Genomic DNA, 19,809 nt, shown 5'->3' with positions numbered 1-19,809 from the left:
AGTCGCACGCTCAAGCCACTAGACCAACACTGCCCTTCGTTAATGATATAAGACATATTATATTTAATTCATCTTTAAAAGTACCATTTGGGCCACAGAATAGTAAATTGAAGAGGCATTGTATATAGCTTCTATATACAGTATAGAACAAAGGCATCACGACTGTCAGTGAGTCACAGAGTCCGACAAAAGCTACCACTTTAACAGAAGCCGATATTTTTTATCTCAATTTTTTCAATTGTCTTTGAAGTGCCATGTCATGGGATTTGACGAGCTGCCATTGGCCGAACGGTAAGTATTGACGGCCAATCAGGCTCTTGATTTCGAAATTCGAAAGTCATCTTTCCTAACTGTTGATGACTTGCGCTATCTCTATGTACAAGATAATGTATCAGTCCCTTTATAAAACCAAGAGCGTGTTTTAACCCAAAATTTGGACCGTTAAAGCTTTCTAACTGTGAACTGTAACACTATGGACTGAATTGTCAAAAAAGTTACAGCTCCACAGTTTTTAAACTAAATTAATTCAACATGTCTTAATAAAATAGCATAATTACGTAAATTACTTAATAAATAGACATTTTATGTGTCTATAAAATATTTGAGTGGTAAACGCGTGTGAAAGTTATTTTTCTAATCCGATCTTGAATGCTTCCAAGATTGCTTCATTAGCACAGATTATAAGAAAATATTATGTTTGTATAATGTGTAACAATGGATCATAAATATCACAGACTAACTAAGATTTATTGTCTGTTATAAAAAGTTATCTTTTATCTGTGGTGTAAAGTTGATTCTCTTTTTAAATCGGATTGATGAGTGTCAGAAAGGGATGGATTACAATTCTAATATTTTTAATGAGGAATCGAATTGAAATAGGAAACAAATAGTAATGAGATGCAATTTTCCTCATACTATAATTATTTAGTTCTTTTATTGCTTTTATGACGGCAGTTGACAATTACAATTTTTTTTATTTAAATCGATTTCGTAGTAGTAAACTACTTCTATGTGCGTTTGAAAATATTTTTTTAATCTCAAATTAGTATAAAAACAGTTTAGTGAAAATCAAATTACCAAATTTAAAAAAATTAAGAATCCCTTTTTGACACATCCCTATCGATGCGGGATGATCAAAGAATACATGCGTGAGAAAAATACTAACTTCAGATAACTTTTATATAAGAAATAAGAATAAATAGAGGTCACACTCATACTTCTTGTATATAAATATGGTAGGTATAACAATAGGATTGCAAATAAGGAATAAACTATCGACGTAATCTGTGCAGTATCATTGTAAAGCATTTTCAAAAGTTCTATGTATTATGTATAAAAGATCATACACGCAAAATATATTAACTTTTCAAATCAAAATAAATAAATTCAATTGATTAGTATTCTTAAAAATATTGAAACACTCGATCTCACACGCAAGCCGTAGGAGACGATTATTCATTCTACACGGTGACACATAACGAATCAATCCGTCATGAAGAAATCCAATCGAATTGCCGCGCTTCGCCGCGAAAAATACTCTATACTCTATGTACTGTCATAACAAAAATGGAATGTGTCCTTGGTTTATTTAAATATCGTTTTTTTGTTCCATTTTCAAAACTTCTTCCAAAATGATAGGACTTCAATATTTAAACGTTTATGTGAAACCTTTTTCATTTATATATAATAAACACGGGTTCTACATATTTAACGGATTTTAAATAAATAGTATTGGACAGTAGTTGTATATCCGGAAGTCAATTAAAATATCGTGCAGGGTTATTTTTTCATTAACAATCGCTACATTATTATTTTCCCGCCTTAAATATTGACTGTCTATTGGAGGCTAAAAAATAAAACTGAGCACATATGAAACCGCACTGTCACAGATAACAAAAAACTTGTAATTATACCTCTCTAATCTGTACTACTGCATGTCAGGCGAACAGTGAAGCGAATTAGAGCCTTAACACAAGTTAATAAGGCTGACTATAGATCGAATAAGAATTTGTACAATTAAATATCAGTCAGATAATTTCAAATCTTATTCCAAAGAAACACAGTCCATTTTGCATAATTAAGTAGAAAAAACACCAGTGAATGGTACATACGTTTAATTGTTAGGTTTGTGACATAATTACTATGTAGCCGTGTTGCCTGATTTTTTTTATCATTTAAAATGCTAGTCACGTGTAAGGCTTTCGAATTGTAGAAAAGGCGATAAAAAGGGACAATTTACGATTGAATTTACATTCTGTATTTTGACATTTTAGAATACAATTAGTAGTAGTCCCTACATTTTTATAATATAATATTCACAACAATTAAGATACATTAATATTGGTTTAAGGTATTTAATATTGTCTGCTTATTTATTGTTAAGCCACTTACCTGTGTCTGCGTTAATCCTAAGCTAGCCGCGAGCTCTGCTCTCTCTGGTAGTGCCAGGTACTGCGTTCTTTGAAACCTCCTATTAAGCTGCTGAAGCTGAAGGCTGGAGTAAATGGTGCGCGGTTTCCTCATCTTCTTGCCTTTTCCATTTACCCGTAAACCGGGGTCATCGGAGAGGCCACATTTTTCTGAAAAATATAACCCTTAAGTTTTTTTTTTTAATAAAAAGCAAATAAATCAGTAGCGCTACAACCATTTTAGGTCTAGGCCTCAGATTTCTGTATCTGTTTAATGATCGTTTGTCAATCTAATAGGCAAGTAGGTTGTCCGCCTCCTGTGCCTGACACACGCCGTCGACTTTTAGGTCTCAGCCAAACCTCACTATGTTTTCCTTCGCAGTTCGGGCGAATGTTAATTGGGCACATAGAAAGTCCATAAGTCGTCTTATCAATGCAGGATTATATTGTTCAAATTATTATCCTGGCTTGTTCATAAACGAAACTGAAACTCTAAATATTACGATGACAGTGTACAGGCACAGAAAAGGCCAGGAATTCCATCTAATCACGGCTAATATAACTAATGAACATAGTGACAAACAAAGATTAATCCTATCAATAGAAGAAGCAAAGTGAAAACCATTTCTTCAAGGACGAAGAAAGAGAAAAGAAGAGAGAATGGAAGAACTTCACGACTTCCATCTACACGACGGATACACAATCATCTTAGAGCCACTTATTACCTATTATTTTAAATAAAATTTAAGTCAAATAAAGATTCGTTCCTAACTTCCGAGCGTTTCACTTCTCTAGCTACAAATCCTGAACGATTTGTATAAGCTATGTATAATAAACTTATAATTATTTTACATAATAACACATATTCAATCCGGTTAAAAGTGTTTTCTTTCAATGTGTAAAAGCTATGATTTGTATTTTGTCTATACTAAATTAATACGTGACGCTAAAACATTTTTAGGTCTGCACCGTTCTGTTTCATGGTCAATTGTTAATCTAATAGGCATACTTGCCTCACACGCCTTCGACTTTTTGGGTTTAAGGCGAGTCGGTTTGATCACTAAGCTTTCCTTCCTACGACCTAAAGTATGAGAGTTGCACGCTGAAGCTACTAAGCCAACACTTCTTTAGCTAAACATTTGTATTATTCTCAAATGCAGGTATCATAAATCAGTGCCCGCTGAACGATGCAATAAATTCACAATATAAATACGAGTGCATCGTAAAATATAAGAACGCTACTTGATAATAGTCAGTGGTAAGTTGTAATTATTGGTATCAGATCGACCGCGCCGTGCCACTTGGCTCAAGGACACTCGAGTTCGATATTTAAATTTTTAAGAGCGTCATTCTGTCAAATGGGGTGCAAATTGTCACTTGTAAACTTTTAGATGTTGAATACATCTGACTGTAGTACATCTGTGAAATGTCATTTCGGGTTTACGAATCTACCATTACCATGGGGAGAAATTGGTTATGCCTAATAATTATGTGGAATTGTATAGGTAAACACCTTTCTTTTAAAGATCTTAAAAATCTACTTTTAGAAAAAAAATATTATTCTATTAATGATTTGAGTTATATATTGATTTGATAATGTCATAATATATTTTAATAATGTGATGAAGTGGTGTACTATGTACAATTCTACCTTTTATGAAAAAATTGCACGCCATTGTAGAGCAGAATGTGCTTTCTTAACAATATAAATTCACAGGTAATAAGCTTTCTTTGCCTCAGCTGTTTTCGGTCAAGTGTCAGAAGTGAGAATTTGGACAGCAGTCATAGTCTGTGCTAACCCTTTGGCGGTTATCTTATGATATTAATCGCGCAAAAATTTATATTTTCGTAAAGCATAGCGTGTACGAAACTGTTTGTTTAGCACAAATAATAGTTTTCGTACAATAGTCTTTATTTATTACGACGTAATATGAACCTCATTCTTGACATTTATTGGCAAGGGTGAATGAAGTAAAGGGTGTGGAGACTACATTATTTTTCTCATTAATTACCGACTTTATTGTTATGTTATAAGGTGTATTTTGCAATGCACGTCGTAGCCCCAAAACTGGTAGGAAATCAGATTTCCTACATTAAAGATGGCTATTATCTGGTTGTTTGCCGCGGTTTTGGTCGATTCGGTCGTAACATCGGTTGGACTGTTACAATATTGTATATTTTAATTAGAATTATATCAATTATCGCAATCAATCAAACAAGGAGAGATAGATAACTACAGTTTATGTATAATAATTTATTTTAGAAAAATGTAGCTTTTAGTGCTGAGTTTTGATTGATTTTTCAAAGGTCATGCCTTAACGATCTCTTACATCCTTTTTCTTTAGTCGTCGATACTCAGCAGTTAAATAATCGTCTCTATCAATGCAATTCTCTTCCAAAATTATATGCCAAACGATTTAATTGAACTAAAAATATTGACTCGAAGAGGTTGTTTCAAACGCTAAGCGCAAACTATGTATCACACTTAGTCTCGACTCTGAATGTTTGTCTATACGATTTCTAAATTCAAACAAGACTGGTGTAAATCAATCTAAGCCCCTATGTTTCCCATGCGCACATCAGACCGACATACGAAACAATGCGAGGCCTGAGGTACCGCCACACCCCGCTAGTGATGCCACTTGTCGATGAATAGAACTTTTTCAAATTCAAATAAAGAATTTTTAGCTTTACATTACGTATCCGCTTTCAATATTTGCCATAGATATTATTTGTAAACCATTGTATAAATTAAATTAGTTTTTCTTCTTCTATTTGTAAATTGTCACTGGCTGAGTTGTATGTTGGATATATTGATAGAAGATAAAAATATCGTTTCATAGATAAACAAAACAGATTATTAATAAGTAAAATGTTGCCATCTACTAATATCAAAGGAATAGCAACTGTAGTAAATGAATTGAATTTGTTTTAAAGGCGGTTTAAGTAGGAACGGAGTAGCCGGATGAATAGGTACATTCACTACCGTACTTTATATAATTTTAGGCCTGCGCAAGAGTTGCGATAATTATAATCCGAGAGTTAATTGTCATGGTTAAACGTACAAAGCGTTTTTTCAATTTAATTGATTCAATACATTCGTAATAGGTACCAAATATATCGAACTTGACATATTATATGATGTGATTTCTAGCCATCTATAAAGCCTTTTTTAAAGAGGAGAAATTCCTTTTTTAAATAGGAATGAAATGTTCATAATGGTGCTCAAAAACTTGGGGAGAACCAATGATGAAGAGATAGACTACAAAAACGGTCATAACGCTGTAAAGGTTATCTTGGTGATGGATAGTGAAGAATGGAGTTGTCTGGAAGCCTCGTGAAGAGGTCCTTACAAATTATTGACTGGGATTATGTTTTAATCCAGTTAAATGTACATTTTAATTTTTTTTTTAATCGCATTGATTTAAAATAAGTGAGTGAACTAACAAAAGGTCTACTTCAGTTAGAAACTGTAAGAAATATACATTTTTAAAATATTTTCATCTATACCTGTTTTATTCTGTGTATGTATTGTTTTGTATGTGATGTAAATGTAAAAAGTTACTGCATTGGAGTAATGTGTAAAGGTAGCTTTTTTTTATTAAATAAAAAACTCTACTAAATTTTTTGTACCCCTTCAAATTAGACTAAGTTCGTCTTTTCATCCTCGAAAACTATGACCTCATAACTCTTACAAAACACAGCTTAGCTGAACCTTCCTGGTAGAAACACAGGTACTGTCATTTGCAATTAGATATTCTTGCTTCCTAAGGTTTCCTGTCATTTTTCCAACGTTAGAATTGGCCCCAAATATAAAGTGTATTTTGGAAATTATTTTAATTTAGAGTCAGCTCGTATACAAAAATAGCATATGCAACTTAAAAACTACGATTTGAAGTTAATTCCGGCTTCGTACGGCTGATATTTGTTGGTCCATGACTATCTTCAGGAATTTTGATTTTGAATTGCAGTAGTATTTGAAGATATTCGTTACATACACTCAAATCATTCCTCGTTAAAATATCAACCAGTACAGATAAAGAAAAACTTGAGTTTAGTGTGTTTAACAGTACTGTTACAATAATTCGTATTATTTATGTTTTAATAACAATATTAAAACATAAATAATACGACCCATTTTCCAAGTATTGCTTTGCGTTCCAACGCAATGAATGGGACAAAAACTGAAATCGTAATGACATTAAGCGACGACACAAAATGTGTCTGTTTAACACAAGTTTTTCATGTATCTGTCAGCGTGTCACATAAAAATGCTGTATAAATCTAATTACATACAATTATATAATGAATTATGTATTATGATAATGCTACGTATAAGGTCATTATATTAAAAGTTCAGTTAATCCATGAATTACGTTTTGTTTTATTATCGATACGTTATTCTAATATAATCAGTTTTTCCGCTTCCGGTGTTTAATTGTTGGGGGGGTGTTGCAAAATACACTTTTTATTATGATGATAATTTTTCCAGGTTTTATAGGTTATAAACATTTCTGGTTAAGTGCTAACCGCCGCGCACTTAAACTAGTTAAATAATTAATTAAATTTATATTCCTTTAAAATCATTTAAGTTATTTGCTCTTCGAGTTGAACATAAACCTTTTAGTCGTCTGACCTTCCTCAGACAAGCACATAAGCTGGAGTAAATATAATATAGCAAGTAGGATGAGTCTTTTCCTTTGGAGTATCTTTGCTTTAAGAGCAAGTCAAAAAAGAAATCGGACGTCAAGGCAGAATACCAAATACCATTCGATCACCTCGACGTCCGTCGTTCCACAACTGAGAGTTTCTTAAAAAGTATTTCCGAACCAATTCGACTAAGGGTCCTTCAGGAAAAGAGCGTACCATCACTTGAAAGGCTTCAAACGCACTTGTGAGCCTCTTGGCAATGTGAATGTATCACTTAACATCAGATGAACTGGTTTGCCACCTGTTACATAAAAGAGTGTGTTGTTGGCGCTTGATACAAGGTGGTGGATGGTGAGCTGGTGCTTTCCTTCAACGAATAAGTATTGGAATACAGCGAGAAATTGTCAGCATTAAAGGTCACTGCCACAGAGACCAAACTATTAAAATTTATTTGAATTTCCTTTTCAATTTACTATTATTATTATTTTAATAACCCTATATTTAATAAATCTAATGATATTTTGAATCTGTTTGTCTTTTATCATCACGGCGTGAACGCAATTTGACAGAAAGAGACAACGACAATGTTTTGTTTTTATGAACAAGAAAAGGTTTCTTGATTTAAACAAAATCTCGATACACTAACAATATTGCTGTAGTATATTCCATTACAAATTTGAATTTCGAATATTGTCTCCCAATAGGCCACCAAGAGAATCATATAACAGTAGTGGAATCATATAACAGATCCTGCAGTGGAGTAGAATGTTCGTTTTAAATCTAACAGTATCGAGAAAGCACATCACTAGCCAGCGTCGAAATCGTCACGCCCACGAGTCCGCCTACCGAAAGTCGAGATAAAACGAACTTTAATAAAAACCTTTCCCAAAAACGTTTAGCCCTTTACAAAAACACTTTAAAGCCCGAGATGGCTGTGTACGAGGTCACGATATCAAAAAAAAATTCTATGAACTATCCATGGAGCCATGGAGCTTTCTTTATTACAGCGTGTAGCAAAATTTTTTAGGTCTGGGCCTCAGATTTCTGTATCTGTTTCATGATATGTCAATCTAATAGGCAAGTATGTGAGCCTCCTGTGACTTGTTGACTGAGGTCTAAGGCATGGTTTCCTCACGATGTTTTTCTGTATGTCCGTGATAAATAGTACATTGGTCACAGCCGTGATGTGAACGCTCGACCTCAGGGTTGTGAGTCGCAAGCCTCGCTATCGCTTTATCAAAGCCATAACAAAATCTTTTCATACGGCTAAGAAGATAAAAGATTAAATTTCGTAGTAAGCAGTGACCTCGGGCTGTATTCTAAACTGGGCTAAGCTTTTTCTGCGGACAGTCGGATAGAAAAGTGTTATAAAAGCTTTTCTATTGTATTTTTTTATTAGTATGTGTGCGTTTCTCGTCAAGATTTTTTACATTGGCAATTTTTTTTTTGGGTGTTCCCACGAGAATGTAAGAGCGTGCTCCTATTTCACCATGCCTCCTGGTGATAGAGGACAAATCTTTGTTTTTAATTTATTTTATTATTGTTAATTACTTAAGATGTCATGTGGAATGGTGTAATGGTTGCAGCTCCTTACAAATATTTTGAAAACAATAAACTTGGCGATAAAAAAGAGTGGCGGAGAGTTCTTCTCTTCTGTTCTACGCCCTTGATTTGAGAACTGGCAGTAAATGTAAAATTAGAAGCATTTTATATACATTTCTGTCTATGACATTCATAATTGTACATTGTGTTACCTATATGAATGAATCATTTTGGATTTAATTAAGAAGTATGTCTACATTCTCTAAACATGATCAAAAAACAAAGTATAAGGTCGGCAACGTACTCGCGAGCCCTCGTACTTGAGAGTGTATATGGGCGGCGGTATCATTTAACATCCGAGGAGCCTCCTGCCCGTTTACCCCGTGATCTAAAAAAAAGTCATCCAACAAAAGAATAACCACTTGTGTCTGCAACTGTACAACCACGTGCCGCGTTGGTTTTCTTCGAAAAAACTTAAAATACTTAAAGCAACAATTAAAAGCTATAATGACGGTTTTGTGGTGTGTTATTAGAATTTTTTTCGCCCCGGGCCCAGCAGATGCGTGATACGGGGTTCCGGGTTCGATAATTATTACTTATGTGTCACTTGCCAAGTACGACGTTTTCAACATATGTCAACATACAGAGTAAACCGATTCGAACGTGTAAATAATAACGAACCAGTGTTAGCATTTCACCAGCCTTCTGTGACTGCTACGATTTTTGGATATTATAAAAATAAAAATTGATTAATTTAATTTATCTTTTTATAGACTCGAACCCACAATATCAGGGTAAAACATCGCACGATTAACTCGTAGTTAATCGAGGTACTTTTTCTACAAAAATTAGTAGAAAATATCGTAAAATCTTTGAATTTCAAACGTCCATATTAAAATGTCCACAACTTTTTTTTTATATTTACTTATTCTGTATTATACAGGAATAAACAAAATATTTTTATCCAAAAATAGCCCCGTAACCAATCATACAACAACGAAAACTAATAACGAAAGCAGACAAAACGTTAATTCACTTGAAGAAACATCCAATCCCCAAAAATCCGGCAACGCACTTGCGAGCCTTTTCGCATCACTTAACATTAAGTGAGGTCAACTGTTGGGAAAAACGTCAAAAATGTATTGAAATAAACGCCTTATATGGATTTTGTAATTAACAAACCATTAAAACAACAAATGCAATTGATTGAGTTTTTAAACTCAATTGTAAAATAATTGACGTAATTATCTTAATTAATTCAAGTACTAAATTAAGTTATTATATCTGGTTTTTCATAATTGGGTCTTACGTTCGAGATCTGGAAAAACATTTTGATATAAACATAAAAAAAAAATTATATGTCCTTTATTATATAGGCTGCGTTGTTTCTAAATATATGTAAAATATTATAATCAATAAACATTTTTTTTGTATAAAGTAGTAAGTAGATAATAGTTGTTAACTGTGTTTTGTGTTTATCTCTGAATGTGAATTCCGTTTTTGGCTTTTGTGTATAATGTAATTGTTTAGATATTGTATCATAAGTATGTAGGAATACTGATAAGCAAAAAGTGTACTACTGGATCGATTAAATCTCAATTAGATTTAAAAAAATGTCTGCGTCTACAAGTGTACACACGTATGAAGTGAAACTTCTTAATGACCTTATTTTTCGAAAAATTATCTATTATATGCAACTTTACAGAAATTGGTTTAATAAAGTTAAATAAGATAAACTTTAACAAAAGACTTTTATTATCATAGACATGAATACAAATAATACAATTATTTCATTTTACCTTATTACTACTAAGATTATTACAGAATTTCATGAATTGTAATAGAATTTTTGTTATTTATGGCTTTGAAGCTCTTCGAATCAACCGTGGACAAGAAAAAATGGTGCGTAACGGAACAATGTGACGCGTAACCGAAACATGTGACGGACATTTTTTTCCAACGCCGATAAAGAAGTTTCACTTCAATAATTAAACATATATTCAAGTAGATTCGACAGGGACAATTATGGGCCATGGGACGATGGGAAACTGTTTCGCAGAGCAATCGTATGTTAAATGCGCACATACAAAGTCCATTGGTGCACAGCCGGTGTCGAACCTACGATCTCAGGGACGAGAGTCTCGCTCTGAAGACGGAGATATATGACTTATAGATGCTACCAATCGGTGGGGGGTCAAGTTACTTCTTAGAGATATATAGGAAATCAATTATACAACCCGACATATGGACATATAAAAATGTTTGTTAAATATATATGACTATGTTACTGAAAATGTTTGCCAATTCCTAACGAACTAGTCATACTAGAATAAACATTAATGGTTAATATGACTTGATCAGACCCTTTTTTATGTTCCATATCAATAAAAAATGTGTTTTTGTTGACTCAACAGCGTTTGTAAATGCATTGTTAGTAATCTTATGCAATCCATGTTAGAATAATAAAAGGTATGCCTTTTTGTATCCTATCTAATTGATTATTTGCAGACACTGCTAAATTTTTAACGTCTAATCAACATTCTATAGCTGAGTTATTCTGTCGGGAATTGAAGGTATAATCTTTGGTAACGTACGTAACGTATATGCGTTAACCACTTAGCTTTGGAGACCACACCGAACTCGACAAATATATAATGTAAATAATGTCAACAACTTTGTTGATTTCTATAAGAAATTTGATATTTTTAACAAATACTATAACACAATTAAGAAGCCCCTTATTTTTAACATAAAATTATGTGTGTTATAAATAAGAGAACTTACTGTTTCGCCTTTTTCTATCGATTTTTATTCTGTGTTTAAAAAAATACATTCACATTCCTTACAGTACTAAATCAATACGTTAATATCGAAAAAAAGACATTGAATATAATAAAAATTAAGATTACAGTTGGTGCCTGGGACCCCATAGGTACTTTCCTCGATCAATAAGTATCGCAGTATAGCGAGAAAATTTTCTGACACAGGGAAACCAAACTTTTTTGTTGTTTTAATTTCTATTTATTATTATTCATTATTATTTCTATATAGGATAAGAATACTGTAAATACTATATGTATATGTATGTGATGGTAAATATCAGTATGCGAACTGTGTTTACCTACGCTGTTTAAAGAGGCAGATTTAAGACTTTAATTGACTTCGTTTTTATGAACAAAAGAATGTGTATTGATCACATACCATATTTTCCTATGTCGTAACAGAAAAAACTAGATATCAGTAAAATCCTTGAGGCAAAAGGAAGGTGAAGAGAAATCATGAAATATGAAAACTGATGCATTGTAAAATCGACCTTGAAGTTACGACCGGTTACTTAGAAAATGTACGTCGGAAAATAATCATTATATCTGAGTATCGTTTGAGTGTTTTTCTTATTATGTAATGTATCACACGTGTTCATTTTGTATATTATTTATAGAGACAAATACATAAAATCTCAGGCATAGTCCATAGACTACTAGAAGGGAGTGTTCGTATCTCTATGTTAATTTGTGTCTCGTCTTAAACGTACACTGAACTGTGTATACTGTTTGTCTATGAAAACACTACATAGATATAAGTTTGACAAGTTCTATAAACACATAGTCTGCGTCGAATATTTCTGAATAAACCTAGTATTTTAAATAGTATTATCGTATTCTAAGTATTTTCATATATTAAGTATTTTTCTAGTAGCGATTACATTACCGTTAAATACTTTGTCTACCTCATGGTATAAATATAGCTTAGGCAGTAGTAGCTCTATAGAATAGGACATATCAATATGTCTATGGTAATGGGGGAAATAGGGGGACTAGAATTAACGAGATTATATGGGGAATGAAAGCTAGGTACTATTTTTTTGATATTAATAAAAATTCTATTGTATGTACCTAATCTTATAAAAACTTTATTGTTTTAAAAAAACATATTTGGATAGGTGTGTATGATTTACATGAGTAACTTTAAATTATAAAACCCCATCTGGGAAATAAAAACGTCTCAAGATGTTTTTTTAATGAAATACATAAAAATAATTTACAATAAACAAGTGATGTTATAAATTATTAATAAAATAAATAAAACATTAAGACGAGGAAAACCTTATAATTACTCAATCACGCCTCTATCCAATAATTTATTATCTATGGCAAATGTCAGTTTGATACCTTAATGTCAAATGTGATGTGACATTAAATAATTATAGTGCCATCAGGTCTATGAATAAAATTATATGAACTTATTAAACCCATATCTTTTAATCGATATTTTAACGTTTTATAATTAATCAATACTTTATTAAATTAAGGTATTTAGCTTTAAAACATCAGGTATTTTTTAAAACACTTTATATTATAGACATTACTATTCTTATTTACTAAATATTTATAATAGGTAACAAATATTTGTATCGAACTGTGGGCCTAGTATACCTACGTCCACACGTACGTACTAGGGAATGCAATCCCGATCCGAGATCGAGATCCCGCGAGATCCCGTGTAATTTTTCGGGATCAATCCCGAAGCATAATATGACGAGATCCCGTTCGAGATTGACGGGATTGGGCTGCAATGGTCAGCGGTTCTACACACATCCGCTCGGGACGTTTCACGCGACATTGTACATTACATAGGGTACATTGCAATGGACATTAGATGCCGGTTAGCAGATAGCACTCATGAGACACTTTAGAAGATACTCTTTTTTTAGAAGTTCCTTTCAAAATCACCAATTTTAATCTCCTTGAGCTATACCTACTTTTGTTTTGATTATGTTCATGTAATTAAAATTAGTTGTTTAGTTCGTAATATTAAAGGATAAAGGCTTTTGTTTTCTTTCAAATAAAATTTTATTTTAATTAACCTCACTATCACAAACATGCAGTTTTCATCGTATTCAGCCACGTGAATTATTTTTTTAAACTATACGAGATCCCGAAAATTTCGGGATCCCGCCGGATTGATATTTCTAATCCCGCGGGATCTCGAATTCACGATCTCGAGTCGGGATTGCATTCCCTAGTACGTACCTTACGTATAAACGTAAAATTATAAAGCCGCTATTAAAGCTTATTAAGAGGTGATAACGTAATCAAGTCTAAAATAATCGGACACGTTATAGAATAATATTATCAACATTAATCTTGTTTTGGAATGGTTGCTTTTGGCCACGTAGAACGATGAATTAGCAGCAGCTCAAATATACAAGGCAACCGTGGACTGTGAAGATGGGTTGGGTAGACCTTCCAAAGACCAAATCCAGGAGGTACTAGAGAGACGTAGTAGAAGAGCATTTCATGAATGTCAGCGAGAGAGATACGTCTACGTAGCAAGCGCACCGTAGCGTTGGGGCGTGAAAATGTAAATAATATTAATCTAATTGCCATCATAATAAATACTGTATTTCATTAATAAGTATTTTAAATAAAATATACAATATCAATATGTTTCTTTCGTCACATATTTTGTCAAATAAGTCATAAAAACGTTTTTTATTTAGCCCTAGAACAAAGAATCTTTGACATTAAAATATCACTTTGACAGTAATTACTGTCTTCGCTCTGTAATTACTCAGTATCAGCTGTCTTATTCAATAATATTTATTTTTAGTAGTAATGAAGACTGTATATAGTAATAGCATAATTATTATTTATAGGGCATAGAGGCATAAAGGCTTTTATGAATATGGTATGGAATGGTAGTCTGTGGAAAATTTGATGCATTTCGTTACTCGCAAAAAAATACTTTTTTTTAAATATGTCAAAACTGACATAATAGCGCTGTTACCTTAACAACGGTAATCTAGCGCTGCAGTGAAATCACCCACAGATAAAGAAATTCAGAGATCGCTTAGTATGACTTCTATTATTTCCATATATTTAAGAATTTATGTGAAGCAAGTATACTTTTTTTATATATATTATTTTTTGTATATAATGTCAATAGTTTTATGCCAGTTTAAAGTAAACGCAAATATACTTAGCGGTACGTCCAGACCCATATTCCTATCTGGGGCCTATCTCCCATGGGAGGGATATTTGATTATTAAAGGGGGATATCATTAGGAATTGGCGTTTCAGATATTTTATTTTTTGAAAATTTACTTATTATGTTTCGTAACAAATTCCTAGCAATTTCTTTCGAAAACATATATATTTTTTAAAAATATTATAAATGTTTTTTACATACAGAAAATATCTCAATAAATGATAAATAAAACGAATGATACACTTAGACAATGTCTAAACCATACATTAATACACACGCGTAAAGTAGGTCGCTTAAACATAGAAATTTATGAAAAAGACATTACATTTAATACACTTTAATAAAGGGTAATTTTAACTTATTCAACACCTTTGGTTCCTTAAAAACGCAAATTACAGTACTTTAAGAAAATTATATAGAAAGGTGCTTACGTAAGTGACATTGTCTATGATAAAATATGCATAACCATTTTCCAAAGACAATTTTATTTTTTATTGGAAAATAATATACATTCTTTCGTTTATTGTTGGATAGTTTTTTTGTTAAATGTTGCGTATCGCCTCGTGGGGCATTTTGTTTTTTCAGTAATAATTATTGACACCGCAAAACTTTTCACACCAATGACACAACCAAAGAATATATTATCATCTTCTACTCCATCCAAGCCAATAGACTCTTACTTACTTGAGTAATTTTTCTTATATCTTTACGGTGTATTAAAAAAAAATCAAATAATCTCTATGTTAAAATATAAGATAAAGGTAATATAAAAAAAACTCACCATCTTTAGGAGGACTCGCGCATTGAGGTGCATAGGAACCTAAATGATAACCATAGGTATTCTGGTGCATGGGAGGGAAGGGGTAACCTAACGATCTAGGACTGGGGAATCCCGACGCTTCATGAGGGTTCTGTTGTCCCCCCGGACTCCCAAAATGATGGGGATGCTGGTAGCCCCCCTTGAACCCATACCCGTGCTGTTGGAGCTCGATGAACGCGGACTTAGATGAGACATTCGTGGGGGTGGAATTGGCGGAGTTCGAGATGTCGTGGGGGGTTTGCGTGCCCCCCAAATGGTGGTGCTGGTGCTCCAACGCCTCCTGGGTGGTCATGGCTGGTTGGGGGGTTGATGGGCCCCCCCCGTCCGCGGACTGGGGAGGCCCGAAGGGATCTGAGAAACTCAGCGTGGCCGGTTTTGTGTTTGGGGATTGAATTCGGGTAATTTTGAGGGATTTCGGATGCTCGGTTGTTATTTTGACCGCTTTGTGAGCCTGGAAAGATAAAAACAGTGTTAATATTTAATTGAATACATTAAAATATCTTACATCTAATTACCAATATAAATTTATAAAAATGGAAAATACTCCTTCAAGATCTTAATGATAGTGGGGAGTCTGGTTTGAGAAAATCCACCACCACCTTGAACCTCTGATCCTAGCCGTAGGGCTCCGTCTGTTATAAATAATATCATCCCGTAAGTACTTATTTATATATATGTACACTATTTGTGTTAGCGTATATCTGTAAAGCTTATAAATCTAGGGTTTTTAGGTTCTTAGATCTCACCATATATTCAAGTTATCTGCAGCTTGCTAATACATACACAACATATACTATATATGTATAGCTGCTGGCTGGCAAGCTGTTCATATCTATAGATACGCGCAATGTGATGATAACTTAAACAGTTCTAGTGATTTTTTTAAATTCCTTGAACTCTCAGGAAGACTTCCTGTTAGAGTTTTATTAAATACTTAGGTTGTTATTTTGGAGTGAACCGTCTCTAGAATAGCATATTTCATATGTTGGTATGTGTAGGTACTAATAAGGTAGGTTAAGTAAAAAAACACAAGAAGGCTAATAGCTATGTGCGGTATATTTCAATAACTGCTTGCTAAAATATAAAATTTTTGAAAAAATCGGTGGCCCTACAACCTCTTCAGGTTCAGTATATAGTATCTGTTTCATGAACATTTGTCAATCTAATAGGCAAGTAGGTGATCAGCCTTTGCCTGAACAGGCCGTCGACTTTTTGTGTCTAAGGCAAGCCAATATGCTCACATAAAAAGAAAATCCATTGGTGCACAGTCGGGGATTAAACCGACCACCTCTGTAATGAGAGGCGCACGCGCACGCCACTAGACCAACACTACTTGTTAAAGCAGGACATGCACCGAATGGCGCACAACAGAAACCCAAGGTCCTTGCTGAACTCACTCACAGGTGGCAAGACCGAGGCTACGTTGGTGGGATGGAGCTATCAAGGACTTCGAAACAATAGGGGCTCGAAGTTGGACGCGAGAAGCACTAAATAGATTGGTATATACCCCACAAGTTATATACGAGTAGCCGTTGATGCTGATAATGTTACAACGCATACCTTTTTCTTAACTATATATGTATATGTATTAAAACATCTAAAGAATAACAAGATGTTGTAACAAGAATTCTCATCAAATTGTGTTGAATATTTTTGACCACGCCCACAGGGTTCAGAGGTCGGTAAAACAATTTGTATGTGCGACCGGTTTACAAATTGTCTATAGATTTTTTGTTACAGCGTAAAAGTTAAATGGTATTAGATGGACCTATACTCCGAAGTGAATGGTGTTTTATGACCAGGATTTTCTGCTACACGTGGGTTTGCTTCACTTCACTTTACTTTTTAATGGCGATTTCTGTGTGGCAATTCGCCATGTTGTGTTCTAAGTCTCAACACGGTGAGGATAGTTTTGATAGATTGAATTTAATCTAAGCAGAGTTGCCTAAAACAAAGATGACGACATAATAAAGACAACACACACAGATTATTGTCTTTGGTTAACATAGCTTTTAGACATTGAAAGAAAGATTATTTGTATTATTATAAACTTATAATGATTGTACATAATTTAAAATTTAAATTTTTTCCGACGTTTCGCGTGCTTTACAGCGTGCGTGGTCACGGTGACTGAATACAAAAGGTGTTGAATGTCAAAAGTATCACAGCTGTAGAGAAAGTTGTGTTATCTGTATTTATTTCCCCGGAGTTGGTATCGACTAAAAGATGACGGGTTTTTTGCAGAAATGAGGAATAGAGGACACCGTGAGTCACACACACAGATATATAACAATATATACAGGAGGTTAACATATATACTACAAGGTATGGAGGGGAGAATCTTATTTATAATTTTAACTTATTAACAGAAATAAATTTCCCTAAAGTTTTGACGGCAAAGGTGGAGTGGAGTTAAGGTTACATGGACGAGGGAAATTTGTGGTTTAAGGGAACGAGCCTAGACCAAGCGGTTAGGCTGAATGTCAATATCAGTAGGTTTGACATACGTGAGTATCTTGTTAAACTCGACTTTGACAGTTCGATTAACAGGACTACGAACATATTTGCATAGGCTTGCAACGCAAACGTGAACCTTCTAGCATTGAGAGTGTTTATGGCTACCACTTAACATCAGGTTAGCCTCCTGCCTGTTCTGTGTTCTATAAAGAAGAAAAATGCTTTACACAAAGACAGAAACGAGAGGGTAAGATGTAGAGACGGTATTTTGACATTGATTTTTACGAGCTGTCAATCTATTTTTGATGTATGAAGTTTGACAAATTTGACAGCTCTTGAGGTGATTGTGACTTGGCACACAAATAAGACCAGACATGGTTTACGTATAAATGACAATTCGGAACCCGAACCCAGTACCCCTAGTTATATGATGAACCCCCTGATGAAGGCTTAAGGATCCCTAAAAAACTAATTGGAATCGGCGTTCAAAGATCCATTTCTCACAACGCGAGAAAAGTTAGACCAAAACAGGAATAAAACAATAAAAAAACCCTTTCGGCAAGTTTTAATTAGTGCTATCCTTTTTTATCCCTTTGGAAATGTATGTTTGTCTCATTTCTTTGGTCTTTCGCCGCGCGGCGCTTAGCACAGATTAGTTAGACAGTTGGTCTATTTAGTTAAAATTTATACATGTCAAATGCGTTACAATAATTATATTTTTAATTACTTATAACAATAATATATTGCCCGTTTAATTTCCAATCCAAAGTAGGTATTTTTTTCTTGTCATCCTCTTAGCTTCAGTACCATTGATACCTTCACAGGTAGAGGCCTCCTCGAAATTACTGTGTCAATGGCTTTATTTTGCCAATCGCTTCTAAAGCTTCTATTTCCTTTGGTCTTTTCCATATATCTTTTCATCTATGCGTCTTGCTATATACCCATTATTACTATGTAGGTTAAGAATATGGGAATACTGTATATTTGGAATTTGGAATTAAATAGCACTATAAAATATATGGAAATGATTTTATCATTATTCTTCAGTCGCGCTTTTAATTTCCGAAGGTCGTGTGTACTGCAAAACTACTTCCCCTGTCTGACAAGCCTCTGCACCCTGAGCCCTCTGCACCTGTAAGGGACTTTACTTGATAAGTCCAACTAGGATTGGCCTCGAGGTCTAGTGCCATCTACTCTGTTACGATAAGTTTTTCTTAACTTTCTTTATCTCTGCGTGTTACAGGTCCAAAACTAGTTAGGTCTTAGTATGGACACGTTTGTTTCTTGCGTCCAGGGAATCCTAAGCACCCAACATTTATTGAAGTTAGTAAGTTATTTACAAATTTGAGTTACATGGAAGTTGAACTGTGGATGTCCAGACGTTTAAATTAACAGCGACTGTTTTAATTAATCTGTGACTAAGGTCGGGTCAAACCGTTTTGTTTTTTTATCTGTTTGTTGATTGCTCATGCCCGTAATAATAATGTTTAAAACCAATTAATTGGTGTAAATTTCTATTGGGAATTATTGTCTGTCATTGGTTTTGTGAATCAATTTGTTATTGTTTACTTTGGTAATTTTTAATATTCAACTCTTAAAACTTTACCCGACTTAAACGCGTTTAAATGAGGACATTTTTTTAATGTGGCAGGAGGCTCACCTGATGTTAAGTGATACCGCCAAAAGGTTGGCAAGTGCGTCGTCGGTTTTATTATATTTGATGAACAAAAATAATATAAATTTGACACAAGCTTTAAAAATCAATAATTTGTCTATGGCTAAACTTAGTTAATCCAAGTAAAAATATAAGTACAAGAGATTCGCGTGATTGTCGATGGTCATGCAAAGATAATCAAATGGGACAAGGTAAAGCTTGATGTGGGCTTAATCTTACATTGTCTGTGGACACGATATTAACGTAGGCCTTTGAGACTCGAATTATAC

At 33.8% G+C, this 19,809-nt stretch overlaps 1 protein-coding gene across 5 annotated transcripts in view; it reads right to left on the bottom strand.

The window, feature by feature from the left end:
• The window catches only part of LOC123717481 (homeotic protein distal-less), an 83,815-nt gene that overhangs the window by 52,937 nt on the left and 11,069 nt on the right, over positions 1 to 19,809 (bottom strand). For all 5 annotated transcript variants that reach the window (XM_045673481.1, XM_045673484.1, XM_045673482.1 and 2 more), the window contains exons 2-3: positions 15,370 to 15,859; positions 2,392 to 2,579 (exon numbers count right to left, since the gene is read on the bottom strand). In XM_045673481.1, the coding sequence (XP_045529437.1) occupies positions 2,392 to 2,579; positions 15,370 to 15,700 (519 nt within the window). In that variant the 5' untranslated portion in view covers positions 15,701 to 15,859. The remainder of the gene's footprint in view (positions 1 to 2,391; positions 2,580 to 15,369; positions 15,860 to 19,809) is intronic.

Source organism: Pieris brassicae, chromosome 12 (assembly GCF_905147105.1).
Source record: "Pieris brassicae chromosome 12, ilPieBrab1.1, whole genome shotgun sequence".
In the NCBI taxonomy this organism is placed as follows: domain Eukaryota; kingdom Metazoa; phylum Arthropoda; class Insecta; order Lepidoptera; family Pieridae; genus Pieris; species Pieris brassicae.
The sequence above is the reverse complement of the archived record's forward strand: the minus strand, read 5'-3'. Positions and strand labels throughout refer to the sequence as shown.